Source organism: Hypomesus transpacificus, chromosome 11 (genome assembly GCF_021917145.1).
Source record: "Hypomesus transpacificus isolate Combined female chromosome 11, fHypTra1, whole genome shotgun sequence".
NCBI lineage: Eukaryota > Metazoa > Chordata > Actinopteri > Osmeriformes > Osmeridae > Hypomesus > Hypomesus transpacificus.
Window position 1 is genome coordinate 13,368,515 of NC_061070.1, and position 18,700 is coordinate 13,387,214.

An 18,700-nucleotide genomic window follows, 5' to 3' on the forward strand; every position below is an offset into this window, starting at 1 on the left:
TTACCTGTTCATCTCCCACATAATTAATGTGTACAAGGAGCTGCTAATTGCACTTTTCACTAATGATTTATGGGTTGTGCGTGTGTCCGTGTGTGTGTGTGTGTGTGTATGTGCACAGTCAGAGGGATTGCAGCTGGGGATCGAGACATGATTAATGAAGAGTGTTTGGATCCACTGTTAGTGTGGACAGACATAGAGACAGACCTCCACCAGGACGAACCTAGAGGGGCCTGACACACACCCACACACAAACACACTCACAAACACACAATCAGAGAGACAAGTATTCACTAGTGCATTGCTATTCTGTACATGGCCACGATAAATATTGTCCTTATTGTGTTTGTGTATGTATGCAATGAAGTTGACAGTCTTCGACTCGCACGCGCGCTCACATAAACCGTCTCATAGTTATTCACTCAGTGAGTGATGACTGACATGAGGGATATTACTTGCTGTAATAAAGAAATGAACCCTTTATTTATGACTGTCTCTCTGTCTTCCCCCCCCTTTCCTCTCTTCACAGCTTTTAGAGTTTGACAAAGAGCTGTCCATGTTCAAGGACCGACTGCATGAGCTGGATATATCCTTTCCTCCCAGGTATGGAACCCCCGCGATATTTATAACGGCATATGCATTACTCTGTCAATCTACACACCTTAGAAAAAATAGATATCACAGGTTCATATATTCATATCCACCCCCCATTTATGATCTTTATTTATGTCCTTAAATTGGTGTAGTTGAGAGGTCAGCTCTTACAACGGGGCACGACAACCCATTGGGCCATTAACATCTTCAGGCGAAGTGAATCCATCGCTTCTAAGTGTCTATTACCCTAAAGAGTCCAACTCTTCATTCTAGTCTATGGCCCGGTATATGACCTGGTATATAACCTGGGATATAACCTGGGATATTACCTCCTGTTTCTATTACCCCTCATAGGACTATTTAGTCTGTCCTTGAAATGGCTGTCCACATAGCTATGTCTCTCACAAACTAACTCGTAAGTCAGCATAAGCGGTTAGTTATTCTATGTACTGTTTGGATGTTAGCAGACTGTATGTCAGTCCATCATCATCTTCTTACTAAGTCCAACACGCAGCATTTGTTTCAGAATTGGCCTCCAGTAGAGCACAGATATCTTGACTGACAGTTCAGAAAGGGCATATGGGTCCATTGTCTCAGCCATCATTAAAATTAGACCTTTCTCTTCACCCGCAAAGCGTTCTCGCTGAGCAGAACAGCAGTTCTTTGACGTGTTTTGATCTATTAATGATGCAAGCCTTCACTATCACTCAATCAAGCCTCATTGCCGCAAGTGGGAGTCATTCGGGCCAAACACGCTTTTGATGGTTATCAACTGTTTAGTGTGATTGGACGTGCTCCGAGAAGACTCCCCTGTGTGCGCGTGGAGGCGCATTGATATTCCGCCGCAGTGGGAGTTGGGGGCGGGGGACTGGGGCGAGGGGTTCGCTCTCCTCGTCCTCAAACAAATGCATTTGCAATTAGCCCTTTCAGAGGAGAGGGAGGGCAAACAGTCAGCCATGGTGGAAATATGTTTCGGCGCTCGCGTGATAATGGTGTCTGACCTTTGCCGTCAGTTGTGACTCAATCAGTGCAGATAATGAAACGCTGTAATCAAACAATAATTACTTGATAAACTGCTGTAGTGGCAGGCTCAGGGCCGGTCAGGGACTGTGTGTGTGTGTGCGTGTGTGTGTAACTGAATTAGTATGTGTGTGTATGAGAGATTGAGCAAGAGAGTACCTTGGTGTGGGTGTGTGTGTGTCAAAGTTCCAGCACTCACTGTTTTTAAATGACTCAGTGTCTTAATCAGGGACCCCATTTACATCACTTTGCATAAGTGACAGGTAGATTTATTGTCCTTTTAAACCGTGTGACTTTAGCACCTATCTATCCATATAATATTGAATCATCTCCCTGCGAAGTGAATGAACAAGCTGCCACCTAAGAATACAAATTATTTTTTGCATACTTGGGAGCAGGATGAATCAAAGTGATGGAAGCCAGGATCAGCTTATGAAAGCTGATTTGATCTACTCACCAGCCTCCACAAGCCATATCATTGTCAGTGGTGAATGAGTAGAAATGGCCTAGTTCAACTTAAACAGCCCCATGCCACATCCACACACTTAACACACGCTCGCACTCACACTTAATGTGGCTCTATATACATCCACGCCACATCCACACTTGTCTCCCTCCCCCTGTCAGATGGGCCTTGTGCTCGGTGAGCAATCAAGCCCTCAATGATTGTTCTCCATCACGTAGCCTGCTCCGGACCGGCCCCTCACCATCTGGGAGGTTATTACTGCTCTTTACACAGGCCATCAGAGGCCCTCCCTCCTCACACACACACACACACACACACATACAGACACACACACACACATACAGACACACACACACACACACACATACAGACACACACACACACGCGCACACACAAATGCAAATAGACACACACAGATGCTCGTCTATGTTTAGTCTATAAATCAATACTGTGGTCACTCATTTTCAATCTATAAGTTAATTCTACTTGTTGTCATCTGGGTACAGGGTAATGAATAGACACACTGTAGGCCTATTGGTACATTGTTGTCAGGTGCTAAATAAGGCAAGATTTCCAATGATGCAGATATACCTCAGATGGACATTTTTGACAGCTGTATTATTATCGAATTGATTGGAAAACAGACAAAAGACGATGCGTGGATCCCTTTTTGCATCCACCAGGTTGCAGCAGAAGCTCAAACGGCCATAGCCAGCGTCTCTGTTCCATTTTTAGAAAGCAACGCAGTCATGTTGTTGGCATTTGGGGGTGGGCTTCAGAGAGGTTAGTAGGGCCTGTGTTCCATGCGTTGTTGTGCATGGTGTTTACATTCATGGAATGTGCTACAAGCTGTAAATTCATATTGCTCGCCTTCAAGAAGTCGTCTGTCAGAGTTGCGTATGACATGTCTAAGTACTCAGCCACCGGCGTGTGGAATGTGGCCGTACCATGCCAGAGTTGGACCTGGTGCCAGTCGGCTGCTGTGTGCTGATTGGCTGCGAGACCGGCCGCACACACAAACACGTATCCAAACGCACTCGTTCAGGGTTGGACTCGCCCATGTATGGTCAAAGGTACAATCTGTTGGGGTTTGGGAACTGGAAGGGGGGGTGGCCCCCAGTCCTTTTGATATGAGTCTATCAATCAGAACCCAATCACTTTTATCAAACTCAATTACAGCATGCTGGCCAAAACGGCATCAAGGGAAGTAGTTGTATCAGGGTTTGGAACTGTCATTCAAGGTTTTACATGGCCATTATCTTTGTCCAAAGACAGCCCAATCGCCTTCCGACAGAAAATAACGCTCTGCTATATTACAATATTTCTGATTTCATAGCTGGAATGGCATAACTGAGGTAATCTCCCCTAAAAACCTCTAAAGATATAGAGTAACGTATTCATGTATTTTGATTGATTTAGGAGAATGCTTTTAGTACTGCCCTTATCCGATTTCTTTACTCTTTTTTTGCGTAAAGATCGATGCAAAAATTGAATCGGGAGCGCGGCAGGGGGAGAGGCAGTGGACAATGAGGGATTTGTGGAAGAATGTCTCCCTGCCCTAACTTGGTTAGAGGGAAGGAGCTCCGAGGAAGATATGGAGGGACATCCGACTGGGAATATAGAACTCCATCAATGTACAACTCTGGAGTTCACTACAGAGAGGAAGAAAGAACCGGGGGGGGGGGGGAGAGGAGGTTTGGAGGGAAAAGTAGAGAGTGGAGTGCAAAAAAAAAGAGTGAAAGATGGGAAGATGCTATAGAAAGAGAAAGGATGGCTCCAGTCCCATGCTTCTGTGTTTGCCAAGTCTAGACGGGGGCGGGAGAGGAACTGAGGGAGAGAGGGGGTGGGGGGGGGGGTTGTAAGGGGGGCGCTGATAAACAGTTGTCTCTTCACCGTTTGGTGTTTGACAGGAAGCTGGGGAGCGCCCCGTGGACCAACCTTGGCACGTTAGCATACATTTTCCAAAGGTTGCAGCTCTATGAGGATGGGCTGAAGAGTGACTGCCTCTGGGAACAGATGCACCGTTCACACAGCAAGGCTGGAACTAAACCTGGGTCTGGAGGATTAGGCTGGGAGTGAGGCTAGTTCTAGAGGCTGGTGCTAGGCTAAGGCCAGGGCTACGGCTAAGGCTGTGGGAAGAAAACACTAGAAAAAAACTTTTTGAGGGAGGACAGAAATGCTTTTGGCCCAGTGACATTAGTTTGTCTACCTTTGATAAACTCTCAAAACACTCAATCCACCTGCTCTGTGATCTGCCTGCAAAGGACAGAGCAAGATTTACTTGTTGTTGTGGTTTTGTTCATTTAGCTTGATGCATGGTCTTACCTATAATATATCTTACAGGAATTTCCACTCGACAACTAAGCGCTCCAGACTATAGCCTCTTAAGTAAGATGTCATCCCATTGGACAGCAGAACAGGAAGCTTGCGGTCCACTGCACAGTAACTTTCATTGTATAATGATGAAGACCCTTCAGTCACACACCCTAGGCACTGAGGAGCTGGAGAAGTGATGTCACTCAGTGGGGGGGGGGGAGAGAGGGAGACAGGGAGACAGGGAGAGAGAGATGGTGTATGTCCTGTACTGGGGCCTGTGTATGTGTGAGTCTGCACCATGTTTATGCGTGTATGTGTGTGTGTGTGTTTGCATGCACACGTGTGTGATAGATAGTCCTGGTGTGGCTAAGTGAAGGAGGCCTCTTGTTCTGGTCAGGGCCATTCTGAAAGCTCCCCTATCCTCTGGTGAAGGCGCGTGATTCAGTTTATGGAGTACCAGATGTCCTTTAACGGCTGTTACATTGAAGGGAGAGAGAGAGAGGGACAGAGAGAGAGATGGAGGGAGAGGGAGGTATTCCAGCAGCAGCTATTATTCGTTGGAGTGCAGCGGCCATCGGCCGTTATCAACAGAGAAGGAACATTGTTTTACAGTCCCATAGGCATCCATCATTGTAGCGGATGGCCAGCTATTGAACATAATGAGGAGATATTGTGGCGATGATTGCTGGATTGTGCATGTCCATGTGTCTCTGCCTCAAGACCTAGGATGATGCCAGAGAGGGTTCTCACTCCGGGCAGGCGAGGGTTAAATAAAAGACTTCCTGTTTTTTTTGAGAAGGATGGTAGATGTAGTCCTTCACTGTATGAGAGAGCAACTTGCGGCATTTATAGGCTGTTTGTACTGTACTGTGCCAATGTTGTGTCTGAGCTCCCCAAACTCTGCAAACTCAAGCAAACAGTCATGGAGTTTTATTGATAGCGCTTGGTGTCTGATCTCTGTGAATGAAAAGATTGTGTGTGTGTGTGCGCGCGTCCACGTGTGTGTGTGTTCATGTGTGTGTGACTGTTTTGCCAAGCCTCCCCTGACAACGGTAAACAAACATGACTGAGGAGGAGAAGAGTGGCTAGAAACCAAAGCGCTCACATAAAAACTCTCTAATCTTAGCCAATCCCTGCATCCCCTCTAACACAATCATGTGACCCTGCCACTTCCTGACCCATGATCCCTGTGTCATTAATACTGTACCTCTTATCTCTAGCTACCTTCCCTGCCTATATTCACTAGTTTATATTGCCCTCATTAAATACCAGGCCACTCAATGGGCCTCTGTTAGGCTGCTTGTCACCTATTTGTCATTATGTAGAACAAGATAACGGCCTTCAGAGATAGGGAATGTGGGCCAGGGGCCCAGTCTGCAGGGCGCTACCCAGAGCTGAGAGACCAGATCCTGGGGTACAAAATCCAATGAGCCCTGGCCTTCTTCCGCTCCAGACAGGGTGAGGCTGTGTGACAAACCCCTACGTAGGGCTGGTGTTCACCTGGCTGCTCCTCAGTGTTGCTCAAACGTGCTCTCACGACAGCCACAGGAACCCTGTGTGAGGGATGTCGGCAGACAGTCACACATGAAGCCCCTAACGCAGCATGGAGGGATCAGCTCGTGGTGACGGGGGGGGGGGGGAGAGGTGGTCCATGGGCGGCCGCTCCCATGTGGAAAACGGTTCACTTCACTTTACAGCTCCACAGTTCAGCAGCACAATCAAAGCTATTCAAATGGTGTCGCCATGCAAAGTGAAGACAATAAGATGATTTGCATTGGTGCAGATAAGACTGCACCGGTCATAACCTAATGACAGTTTGTGGTAACACAAATGTATTAATTCTTTATCACTATCAATATTGAGACAGTGTATGGTCAATTTTCTTTCTTGTTCTTAGTTTTTGTTTATTTTACATCATAATGGATTGATAGTTCATCATGTAAATACACACGCACACACACGCACACCACGAGTGCTGGTTTCCACGCCAGGTGCAGTGTCCCAAGCTCATTGGGATTGGAATTAGGATGTGTGTGTGCTGTCCATGTACGCCCCCACATACACACACACATACAGGTGGCCGATTGTTGAGTTTATCAGCTTGGCCCATTAATTAGCGTAATTAGTCTTGCTTCAGGCAATACGGACCCGATAGGCACTGACCGAGCCCTAGCCTCCCCGCCCACTTGCCCCGTTTACCTTCAGATAAGTTTGTGAGCGCGCTAATCGTTCACATTAATCACTTGGGCCCCGAGCGCCAGTCCACTGTTTACCCTTGCATTAGACTTGTTATCTGTGTCGGGGCCCATCGGAGGGCGCGGCCTAGAATCTGGAGAACAAGCTGGCCGCCGCACGGACATGGCACCAAACCACCGCTTAGCCGGCCATTGTTGTGTTGTTAATTGCCTTTTACGACTGTTGTTTTGTCATCAAAAAGAAATAGATGATTATTGCTTTGTGTTCTTTGAGTGTGCAGTGTAGGTTTCTTATCTTGGGGTTTATCATGCCAATGATGAAGGGATCACTGGATGTCAATTAATTTCTTTAATGTCGAGTTGCACCCCCCCCCGCCCCACCACCACCACCACCACCACCGTGTGACTCAATGGAAACGCTTCAATCTCCATCCTGCTCACAGCTGGGCTCAGAATGGACTTCAAACACAGGGAGGCAGCTCTGCTGTCGTGCTGGTTGACTTAAGGAGCCTTCTGGAGAGAGTCTGTGGGCCACCCTGAAGACTGCCTGCCTCCCCGCTCTCCCTTTGATGACTTTGCTCTTTTCCCCTCTCCTTTCTGTCTGATCCCTCTTTATCCCCTCTCTTCCATCTCTGTGTACCACTCATCCTATTCTTCCTGCCCTCTTTCAACCCAGCGGATCACTTCTTTAGCCCCCCTTTAGCATACCCAAAACCCCCGCTCGCATTTCCACAAGTGTCATTAATGCTAATTGGGGGGCCGGGAGCTTTGTAAAGGAGCCCTCTGCAGGTCTGTTTGTCTACCCAGCAGGGAGCCCTGCAAGGCTGGCCGGATGTGGTATCTCTCGCCCCCCCCACCCCACTCCCCCTGCCAATAACCCCCCCCCCTCCTACACATCATTTCTTCTGCCTTCCCAAGCCATAGTCACCCACCACCATACTCCCAGACCATGGCTGAACTGTAGCCTCCTGCGGGAGCAGCTGTCCTCTGGTATGGTTCTGTTTACCACTCTGTTTGTTTACCTCAGCAGAGCCTGTGTGAGTGACACCCTCAGTCAACCCCTCCATCATGGCTGCCATGCTATCATGTTTGCTATTGGTGTGACTCACCGGCTAAAGAAGGTGCCTGTGTGTGTGTGAGAGCTGTGAGTCCTCACCACTGGGAAACCTGTGATTGCCCTGTGGTTAGTTAATCAGTGAGCCCAGGGCCTTCACATTGCGGCAGGCTGCATATAGCTAGGCATGTGGTGTGTGAGGAGCAAATTGGATGGTATTACGGTACGTGTTGCCCAGCCCTCCTCCGATGAGTCTGGGCAAACAAATTGGATTGGTGGCGTGTGAATCTGATGGCGTTTGATGAGCTGCGGGGCCAAATTGAATTCTCAACCATGTAAATCTGCAGCGGCTGGACGGCTCAGCGCGAGCCCGGCCCACTTAAATCATCCGATTGTTCCCGCTGTTACCAGATACAATCTCCCTTGGCCATTTGCCACAGACACCCCTAATCTCTTTTTGATGGCTGCGTGGAGATGGAGCTGTATGGATGTAGCCTACATGTGAGAGAGACTCCTCCTCTGGCACTGTCACTCTCTCTGTCAGTTTCTCCCTTGATCTGTCTTTCTTCTCTTTCTCTCTCTCTTTCTTCTCCTCTCTCTCTTTCTTCCCCCCTCTCTCTCTCTCTCTCTCTCTCTCTCTCTCTCTCTCTCTCCCTCTCTCTCTCTCTCTCTCTCTCTCTCTCTCTCTCTCTCTCTCTCTCTCTCTCTCTCTCTCTCTCTCTCTCTCTCTCTCTCTCTCTCTTTCCCTCTCTCCCTCTCTCCCTCTCTCCCTCTCTCTCTCTCTCTCTCTCTTTCCCTCTCTCCCTCTCTCTCTCTCTCTCTCATTCTCTCTCTCTCTCTCTTTCCCTCTCTCCCTCTCTCTCTCTCTCTCTCTCTCTATTTCTCTCTCTCTCCCTCTCTCCCTCTCTCCCTCTCTCTCTCTCTCTCTCTCTCTCTCTCTCTCCCTCTCTCTTTCTATCTCTCTCTCTCTCTCTCCCTCTCTCTTTCTATCTCTCTCTCTCTGTCTCCAGTTGGCCAGGATTCCCTCCATCAGAGCAGGATCAGAGTGATAGTCATCCACGTGTATTTATTTCAAACAATGGAGCGGTTTGCCCAGATGATCGCTAGTGTCAGTTTAAACCCTAAAGCTGTTTCTCTAATGAAGCCAAATTGCTGTCTCGGTTTCAGCTAAATTGCCTCAGTGCTTAATCTGAACATCAGCTGTTAGAACAGCAAAAGCGATGTGGAAACGACATAATTAAACAGGTTGTTCGTTTTTTACCGTGTAGCTTTTAAAGTGCTTTGTATGGGTACTCTTAAGTATGGATATGATATACTGTATATGATGACATATGGATGTAATCTCTTCTGTCAGTGATACAAATATACACGTGTGTCTGTAACTGGCATGTGTGTTTGTGTGTGTCACCTCAGTTATCCATACAGTGAAGATAGCAGTCGGGGGAAGGAGTACATGAACACACGCTGTCCTGCCTGGTGTGACCGTGTCCTCATGTCTGCTATGGCCAGAGACCTGGTCCTCAAGGTGAGACTGTCTACCTCCAACACCATTACTACACTGCATTATACTACTCTATGGCTAAGTAATTAGCCACAAAATGTTTTCACGCAATACACCTGTTCACAGCTATGTAGTTCTAAAACAGTTAAGACTACTCTGTTCAGGTATTGTGTATTCTCTCTCTCTATTTGTCCCCCTTTCTCTTCATCTGATACTTTCCCCATTCTATCTGTTCCTTCTCTCCCTTTACCCACTCTGTCGCTCTCACTTTGTCCCCCCTCCTCCCCTCCTATCTCTCTTTCCCTCCCATGTCAGCCTCCCAGATGGAGGGATGAAGGGTGTGAATATTCATTTGTTGCACTAAGCCCCGGGTCCACACACACAGTATATATATCCCGGCTCTTATAGAGTGCCAGTCGGCCATAGCCGCTCTATAAATCTGGAGGTCCCTACACTCCCTCTGTCTCTCTGCTTTCTCAGTCAACACTCTGGCTGTGGGCCCCCACCATAGCCCCTGGATGCAGCCATGCAGTGTAAACTCCAACCAATCTGTCCCGCGCACACCCCTACACCAACTCAAATATGAGCAGCAGTTTGAGATCTAGCCTGTTCCTTTCACTCCGTTGTTTGCTGGATTACTTCAAATCACCACAGCCCTGCAAAGTTTTGTATCGCATCCCTTGTTCATGACTTAAGGGTGGAGGGGGTGGGGATGGGGGGGGGGGGGGTGGAGTTTTGAGGATATGCAAGATGTTTAAGAATCATCTTCATGCCAGAGCAGTATTGTACGGCCTTGTCCACAGACAAAGAAAGTCCCTTTACTGAGAGGGCTCCTGGCCTTCCTTTATCGTAAACGTCCTTCCTAGGCCGTCCAACTGGAGGATTTAGATTTTAGCTTTTGTCCATCGTGCCACTTTCATCATTAGGAGAGTCAATAACATCATTGCATTACTAAAATGCAATAATAATGTGTATCTTGGAATTGGCACAATTAAGCTTTTATATACTGCTATCCAGAATGTGTCACACTTGGAGTGAAACACTCTGTCTGACACGCACAGTACACGCCTCTTAGCTCTGCCTGTGTTTGTTTTTCTCAAGCACCAGTTAATTGCTTGTAATATAGGGAACTAGGCAGACTCCCCTAACAGCCAGTTTTAGAGTGTTCACAGATTGGCTGATGATTCACTGAACACGTAGACACACACACACACACACTGCACTGCTCCAGCGTTACAGATTGCAGAGACATGGGCCTGTAAACAGCCCACCGTGTGGCATCATCTATCATGCCACGGTCGGTTAAGTTGCCATCATGTTATTTTCTGCTTGCCGAGCCCTAACACGCCAAAGGTTGCCCGCTGCCTGCGCCGCGCCTCGGCGGCAAGGGGGGGTACGGTAATGAATGTTCAGCCGAGCGAGCGCTCGGTGGCTGCCAACGGCCCCCGGTAATTTGTTTATCTGTCTAAAGATTATGCAGCCCGAAAAAATCCAACCTTTTTTTTTTTACAGTCTTTTGTAATTGATGGAATCCGTGTTTGATGAATGTATCAGAGGCTGTGTGAGGCAGTGGCGTGGCCTGCGCGGTGCGGGGGACAGGATAGCGCTTGTTCTGCTGAGTGGCCCCCCGGCAGGAAGGTAGAGTGAGGGAGTGGATCCAGGACGCACTGGCGCAGCACTGACCCCGCCACTCGCAGGATTGGTTTGAAGTTCATTTGGATTGAAGTTTGTCGTTCGTTCCTGAAGCTCTCCGTTCTTCCTTGTCATGAGGAATTGCGGCTCACCTTGTCACAGCTGAGGATTCTGATGAAGCGCGCGTGTGTGTGTGTGTGGTGTTGGGAGGGGGAAAGAGGTGCTTAAAAAGTCCTTAGTTCTAGCAGAGAAATGTGATTTATACTCTGGGCTTCAAGTTCCTATCTCCGTGTGTGACACTTTCTTTGTGGGATATTGAAACATGATCCACTCAGATACGGTCTAAGCGCGCTCGCTCTCTAGGCAAATATGCTCTTTGTAACTGATTTCCTCATAGTTCATGTTTATTCACTGTATGAAGACTTTACCTAAGGTGTAATATTGAGTTGGCTTAGATTCATTCACCTTCATTCCCCTAGGGTTGGTTATGGATTGATAATGTTCTGTGTTGCACATTACATTTGAATGTGTATTTACATTCTAATAAAAGGTACTTAGCCTATTGCAAAGTGGAAATTGAGTAGGGTGGGAACTGACATAACGATGACATATTCCCGCTGAACGGGTCTTCTGTTGCTGATCATTCTTTAGGGTTCATGGTTTAAATGAGACTTTTATCCTTTCTTTCGCAGCCTGAAAACGAAGAAAAGTCGGTGGTCTATGACAACATAGGGCCCAACGTCTGCATGGGGGACCACAAGGTAACATCATTGTCCCTTGCCAAGCTGTGTGCGTGTGTTCGTGCTGCTTCTGCAGTTTAAACATCAACACTATTTTGATACACGGTGGTACTGTGTCTAAAATTAGACATAATCAATCACAAGACAAAATCATTCAAATATTGTAGTTTATTTACAGATATGTAAATATCTATGGTCTTTGCACCTCTGTATGGCTTAACATCAGACCAAACGCCTCGTGTTGGCCATGATGGCCGAAAGAGAGTGTTTGGACATGCTGACTGTATAGACAGCCTTTAACAGCCGGCCTCCAGCCTGTCTGCTATCAGACAGAGGGGTCATAGGCTGAAAGAGAGGCGCCTTAAGTCTGCTCCAGGTCTACTGGCCTGTTGGTCTTTCATCATTACCTAGTGTGGCGCAGAGAGTAATGTTTGTCCGTGAGGTGACCCCGCGCACCCACAGAGACTCCCGCCAACCAACGGCCCCGAACCACACGCTCCCGCTAAAATCACAGTCTGCTATGTTTAAAAAATGTCCAATGTAGTTAGCATACAGGGGAAAATATGCAGACCCTGGTATGTGAGTTTTAGCTGTGTGTTTGTGCGTGTGCGTCAAGTTGGCCTCAAACGAGGGCTTGTTTCTATGCTTTTCTTGTAATGAGGTTGACTCCATGTATGTTTGCTTTCCCCTGACAGCCTGTCTTCCTGTCCTTCCGAATCACAGCGGGGGCAGGTAAACCTAATGCAAATAAGCACAAGTGTTGTGTCGTGCAGTGATGTCGTGGTAAATATTTCTTTCTTTCACTATGATTACTAGTATTGTTTGATGATTATTAGTATAATATTTGCTTTTGATTTGCTTGTTCTTGACACACCATGACACTTAAATATCTTTGTTCTGACCCAGTAATTCTTATGGGAAATTTGTGTTTGTGTGTGTGTTTCCTTCATTTTGTCAGGGAAGTGGTGCCAAAGGGTGGAGATATTTCGTGAAGCGCCTCTGTGAAAAGGAAAACAGAAGACAGAGGACACCAAGACAGACACACAAAGACACATACAGAAGCACACACACACACTCACACACACACACAAGACCCTATACAGACCTTTAAGAAGTGCTGGGCAGTCACAGTGGTTGGAACACCTCATCCATATAAAACTGATGTTTTTTTTCTCTCCACAAAATGCTTCAGTATCTGGACTACCCAACTGAGAAATACCCAGATATAACACACCTCACTGACCTCACCATTGCAACAACCCCTTTCCCCTTCCCAAAAAAGGATGGACTCTTCCATGTCACAGCCTTGTTGCCAAAACTCTAATAGAATCAGTCCTACTACTTTATTTTAGATACCGTATTTGCAAGTTTTAGGTATGCCTCTACATATAGAAGCTACTTCCATACAGTATGTAAGATGTTTTAAAAGTGCAATGCAAAAAAGTTGTATATCTATTGTTAGGTTTATTTGTACATTGGACAGTATAACATAGAGTTGTTGATGGTTTTAGTGCCCTTCTCTCTTCTGACCAACTGTCGTGGTCTTTTTGTTAGAATAGATAGATATTTTCAGTTAATTCTGATTATTTGTATTTTTGTTTTGGAGTTGTTGTTGTGTGCATAACACACTGCCATGCCTCGCACATCAGCTGAGTCGCATTTTTATATACTGTCATTTTTAAAGAGATAATTTATCATTCTTACCAAAATTGTTATGCTAAAGTGTGGAGACAATGAGACTGCATGGGTGTTCCTGCAGCCATAAGGACCTTAGTATTTAGGAATTTAATGAGAGAGAAAAATAACTGTTCAGCCAACATTTACATAGCCTATCCAAGAATGTTTTAAGCAGTGCCATAGACCATGCAAGTAGATAAGATATTGTTTCATATAGCAGTCTCACATTATTTCATGATTATTCTTATTCTAACTTATTTCTATGTAATAATATTATGGTTCTGAATGTGATGTTTTTAGATAGGCTCGGGTATCCTTACAAAATGTACACTTTTTGTCTATTTTTGTTACTGCATTATGGTGCCAAGTATTGTACACAGAAATGAAGTGTGACGGTTAATATAAAATACTTAGGCTAAGTCATATTGATAGATAAAGGTCTTGATTATAAATTGGGGGAAAACGCTAAAGACGAGAAAGACCAGGAAGAATTGCTTTTTAATTTTGTATGTAGGCTTCGGCAGCCTTTACTTCTATGTTGCAAATAATTTCCTCTTACCGGTCGTTAGAGCATTAAACAGCGATTAGGAGATGCTGTTGATGAAACGCGAACGTTTCCTTGTATTGATTTAATTTACTACACTACAGAGTTCACAGACTGTGTGAAGCCGTTAGATTGATCCTTGAATTTTTCCATCTAAATCACCGCAAGTGGAAATGATTTTGTGCCTGCTAAAAAGATATTTGTTGTCTTGACAATGTGATTTGGTTCGTAGACAAACCTGCTTGTTTTTCCCGCTGGTCACGTGATAGGAGAAGCCGCAGTTTGTTCACTCCTCTTAAAGCAGATAGAGATTCTACCCACTGAACGGCATGGCCTCTAGTGTTGGTTATGCAGTTCTCAAGCAATAAAACCATTAGAACTCACAGGGGTGTTTTGTCGTCATTTCGCCTCATCAATCGCATAAGTTGGGGATCTTAGCCATTCATTGACTTTTCAGGCCTTCTTGATCAATGTACTGACAAAATAAGCGTTAATAAAGGCCTACAATGTAGCCACAACTAGTATGATAAAGTAGTGCATATTTAACCGATCACTTTTTTGTTTAACTGTTCAATTTGATGGGATCCAGTATATGCCTGCTGCTGTCATAAAGTTTAAATTGGCTCGATTGGCCAGTCTGTAAAGTTAAACTGCAAAAGTTTTCTTAAAGGTGCAATATGTTGTTTCGAAAAGGTATCTACCCTACAAGCAAAATAATTCATAATTATTTGACAAGCGTTGACCATTATCAATAATAAGATCGATGTCAATGCAAACTAAACGGGTCCAGTTTAGAGAATTGCTTTTATGGAGGCCTATAGGCGTATGTTTAGGCCTTGCGTATCAAACGTATATGTTCTCTTTATCAGTCGTGATTTGTTCATTCTGAAAGGTTTTTGAAGGTTTAATTCGAGGTTCTGAAATACAGGCCTAATTGTAGCCTAAGTGATAGCCTAAAAAATCTACTTATTTTGGATGGAAACAACAAGAGCGCTCAAAATAGCTCTGTAGTATGCTAGCATTAATGCTATCCTAAAACGGCGCAAATTGGGGAAAAAATGATAAGTTGCAAGAAAACGTTTGACCTATTGGGGATATTAGGCTACGCCTAACACTTTATTAATACACTTTATAAATAAACTTTATTCGTTTATATTTTTCAGCCTACGTAATACACCTATAGCCTATATAGGCTATACACCTATAGGTAGCCTAGTATGCCTATATTCATAATTAACTGGTCCATTTAGCATCCATTTAGCATTTCAAAATAATGCATTCGTTATTTTATGAGTTTTTTTCTATAGGCTGTAGGCTAGCTAAATTAGTGTGCCACTTGCTGATATAAGTAGTGATATTATTAGTCAAGCCATGGGGTCAAGTTTCATTGTAGGCCCAAAATTGAATTGTACAATTGTTTCGAACTATATTTAAGGCTCCTATGAAGTAACATTTCGAACATTGCTGGATATTCCCCGCATGCATTTCAATATGTGAGGTATCCAGAAAAACATGCAGGCCTACACAGCCGTAAAACATTAATTAATAAGATGCTTGCGTCAAAGACTAACTTGTGGAGCTTTGAATTATCACTAAGAAATATTCACTGGGTAAAACGTTACTTTTTATAAACAACATAAGCATCTAAGTGTATACTCAACGTATTTTTATAGGGAAAGCAATATGGCCCCTATATAATTACAGGAAAGTCAAATAGCGTAGCCTACTGACAATTTGAATTAAAACTCAAACCATGCAATAAACAAAAGCTTGTTAAATAATTTATTTATAATACAAAGTTTTTTTCTTCCTATACCTTCGCGGAAGCAATAATACTCTCTTATTTCAACATAAACGGTGGTCCAGTTTCCTCTTTCAGTTGGATGAGGTAAACACAAAGTCCTTCAAACGATAAAAAAGTGTGGATTGATATCATTAAAACAAGCATTTACATAATTTACAACATTTGCATTTATACATTTTGTTCCTGTACTGAATTTACAAAGATATAGTATGGAGAGTTGGGCGACATTATTCTGCCAAAATTAAGCTGTATAGGCTATTTAGAGGGTATACGCGTTTCAGAACTGCGGGAAAAGTTTGCCATGTCTTGTTTACATAGGTTTAATAACATAACTTACTCAGTAAAAAATATATACATCTCACTTACATTTTCGTCTGTACAACACAAATCATTCAATCCAACCATCAGAACCCTTTCTCTCCTTTCGAACAATTTATACCCTGGTTAAATTAGCTTTAGAAGCATCGTGGAGTGTTTTGAGTCTCTGCTTGACAGGTTGTCAAAGTCATCACAACGTGTCGGAGCTGTTACTGCAAGGGCTGATCAGGGAAAGGTTGGTAGCCTTGTGCTTTTTCAGAAGTCTCGTAATTTTTTCGTCGTCTGAATTTGGGTCCAGAGGTTTGTTGTATTCATCATCGTCCTCATTATCCGAACTTTCCTTCATCTTCTCTGTCTCTGAGTCATGTTTCTTTTTTGCAGTTGCCATTTCTGCAGCGTGTCTCTTTCGCCATTTGGTTCTTCTGTTTTGAAACCATACCTTTTGAGAGAAAGAAGACCACATTTTAAATCCTTGCTTGCAGGAATAATCATGCTAGATTGACTAACATATAAATATAAAACCTTTTGTAACTTTTTGACATCTCACATCTTTAAAAAAAAACTGCAGCCTAGGCTTTTATAGAAGGAGTTAGGCCTAATATCTGATACATTTGTCATTATTAACATAATTAGGATGACAATTAAAATACTGCACATTTCAGTAGCCTTGGAATATACTAAATACAATAATGCCAAGGCAAGCCAACTTTCATTTGTGTCGCAAAGGGCATACAAATTATTACCTTGACTTGACTCTCAGTCATTCCTAAAGAGTAAGCAAGACGGGCTCTCTCTGGGCCGGCAAGGTATTTCGTCTGTTCGAATGTTTTCTCCAAAGCAAAGATTTGCTGTCCTGAAAATGTGGGCCTTGAGTGTTTTTTCTTGCCGTCCTTGTCGAGCATCATACTAGCTTGAGCTGAAAAAGATGTGAAAGCTTGGTCAAATATAAGTTAACAATGATTATGACTGTCCTAGCCTAGGTGTTTTTGTATTTACAACTGCTTGTAATGATTTGATTCTGGTTAAGTATTGAGATGGGCATCCACACTGCATTATAATAATAATCACATGTGAATGTACTAAATACATGAATGTACTAGTCTAAATAGTTGAATAACCAACAAGTTCCTGAGTTAAAGTGCCTGTAATGACTAGGAGAGCCTCCTTAATGCGTGGCTTAGAGATTCAGATCCACGTCACAACATATCGACAAAAAGTTATAGAAGACATTTTAACACATTAGAATTGAAGCTACAAGAACAACAAAAAAGTGTTTCAAAGATTTGTTCAAATTAAGAGTACTTACACGGACAGGAAACCCGAGGATCTCTCCAAGGCGAGCTCTGCATCACCCCGGGCCAAAATATGGGTGCTCTGCCCGGGAGCTCTGTTAGGGGCTTCGGGTACCGAGAAACCGCTGCTGGGTTGAAGTACATTCCTGCAGTTGTGGCCAGTCCATTTATCCGGGGAAAGCCCGAGAGCAACTGTCCAGCAGTGGTGATAGGTCTCCCCAAGATATCACTAATTCCATGTGGAGTCCCAAGGGGAATCTGTGAGTTCAAATGAGTGAGGCAAGGCGCCTTGAATCCCGTAGGATTCTGCAGAGTGTAAGGGAATAGAGACGTCTTCATCTCGGTCATGTTGTGCAATGCTGCCAGCGGTGTACTGCCGAGGACGAAAGCACTCTGCCGGTTAGCATCCATCTGCCCAACAGCTAACATTTGTGATCATGAACGACCAAATTTGCGTAGATTTAATTGTAAATAATAAGTATAAAGATACTGAACGGATCGATACGCAGAAAGGCCACTTCTGGCTCTTCTCAAGAAGCCCAAATCCTCGATATGCAGGAACTAGTTGAAACTTGAGGAAACACACTTTAAAGTAGGCTAGGCTACAGAACTTCTTTTTTGTAAAATCGAAAAAGTGCTTGATCAAAATGACTCCGTTTCAAACTGTCAGTTGTGAGATAGCTGCATGTGTCCACAACGAGAATCCACTCGGATGTCGGAGGATCTGATGATGTTTTTTAGTGGTTTTGATGGTGACCATAAGGGTCGTCTTTCTTCGTAAATTGACTCGCGCTATGGTGTGGGTGAAGCGGGATGCACTGATAACCGCGCAGCCACCTGCATGCGCATATTTCCCATTGGATAACGTTGAGTGAGACCGCTTTCTGATTGGAGGGCAAGCACCCAGTTACTTTACATGCGCGCCCCTTGGACAAAGCCATAGTCTATCAATATCTTTTTGTATAGTGTTACTAATGACGCACCGTATTGTAGAAATCATTGTTTCAAGATTTGACAAAAAGATATATTTACATTATAACCTATTACAGCTGACAATGTAAGTACATTAAACTCAGTATGCTGAACGATGCTTTCATTGTTTCGCATGATGTGATGGAGATTGAAGATTAGATTGCGCATATCCTGGAGGACACATCCTCTGATCATTACGAGACAGTTTGAGGCTATTTCAGGATATGAAGAACAGTCGTATAACAATAAAGTTTGAATTTGTTTATAATGGATTATTTGTATTGGATATTAGTTCGATTTAACACATTAAGATGTCCTTTTCAGACGATTTTGCTCTTTCATTTTGTTGTTGGATCAAATGTGTGATTTAGGCGTGTTTTAGATATATTTGGGGGATTTACATTGCTATTGTGTAATACAAAATAGCCTAGGCTACTTACTGTTATGACAATAAATAATGTATTGGAAATTGTACACATGTTGTTTTATTTGTTGTAAATATATATTCTACAGTATTAATACTTAGTTGGTTCTATCACACACTCAAGAACATCAGATTACTCATGGTAAAAATGTGC

The 18,700-nt window shown here is 44.1% G+C and overlaps 2 protein-coding genes across 2 annotated transcripts in view; one reads left to right on the forward strand and one right to left on the reverse strand.

Moving 5' to 3' along the window:
- Window positions 1-14,119, forward strand: part of LOC124473755 (inositol polyphosphate-5-phosphatase A) — a 96,493-nt gene extending 82,374 nt beyond the window's left edge. Inside the window, exons 10-14 of the mRNA XM_047029419.1 lie at window positions 488-600; window positions 9,056-9,167; window positions 11,468-11,536; window positions 12,211-12,298; window positions 12,474-14,119. Of these exons, the coding sequence (XP_046885375.1) occupies window positions 488-600; window positions 9,056-9,167; window positions 11,468-11,536; window positions 12,211-12,291 (375 nt within the window). The 3' untranslated portion in view covers window positions 12,292-12,298; window positions 12,474-14,119. The remainder of the gene's footprint in view (window positions 1-487; window positions 601-9,055; window positions 9,168-11,467; window positions 11,537-12,210; window positions 12,299-12,473) is intronic.
- Window positions 14,120-15,550: 1,431 nt separating this feature from the next.
- Window positions 15,551-17,940, reverse strand: nkx6.2 (NK6 homeobox 2). The gene is made up of 3 exons (XM_047029814.1): window positions 17,165-17,940; window positions 16,602-16,774; window positions 15,551-16,297 (listed from the first exon to the last, which is right to left on the reverse strand). Exons 1-3 carry the CDS (start codon window positions 17,577-17,579, stop codon window positions 16,049-16,051), a joined length of 837 nt encoding a protein of 278 aa, XP_046885770.1. The 5' UTR covers window positions 17,580-17,940; the 3' UTR covers window positions 15,551-16,048.
- Window positions 17,941-18,700: the final 760 nt, after the last annotated feature.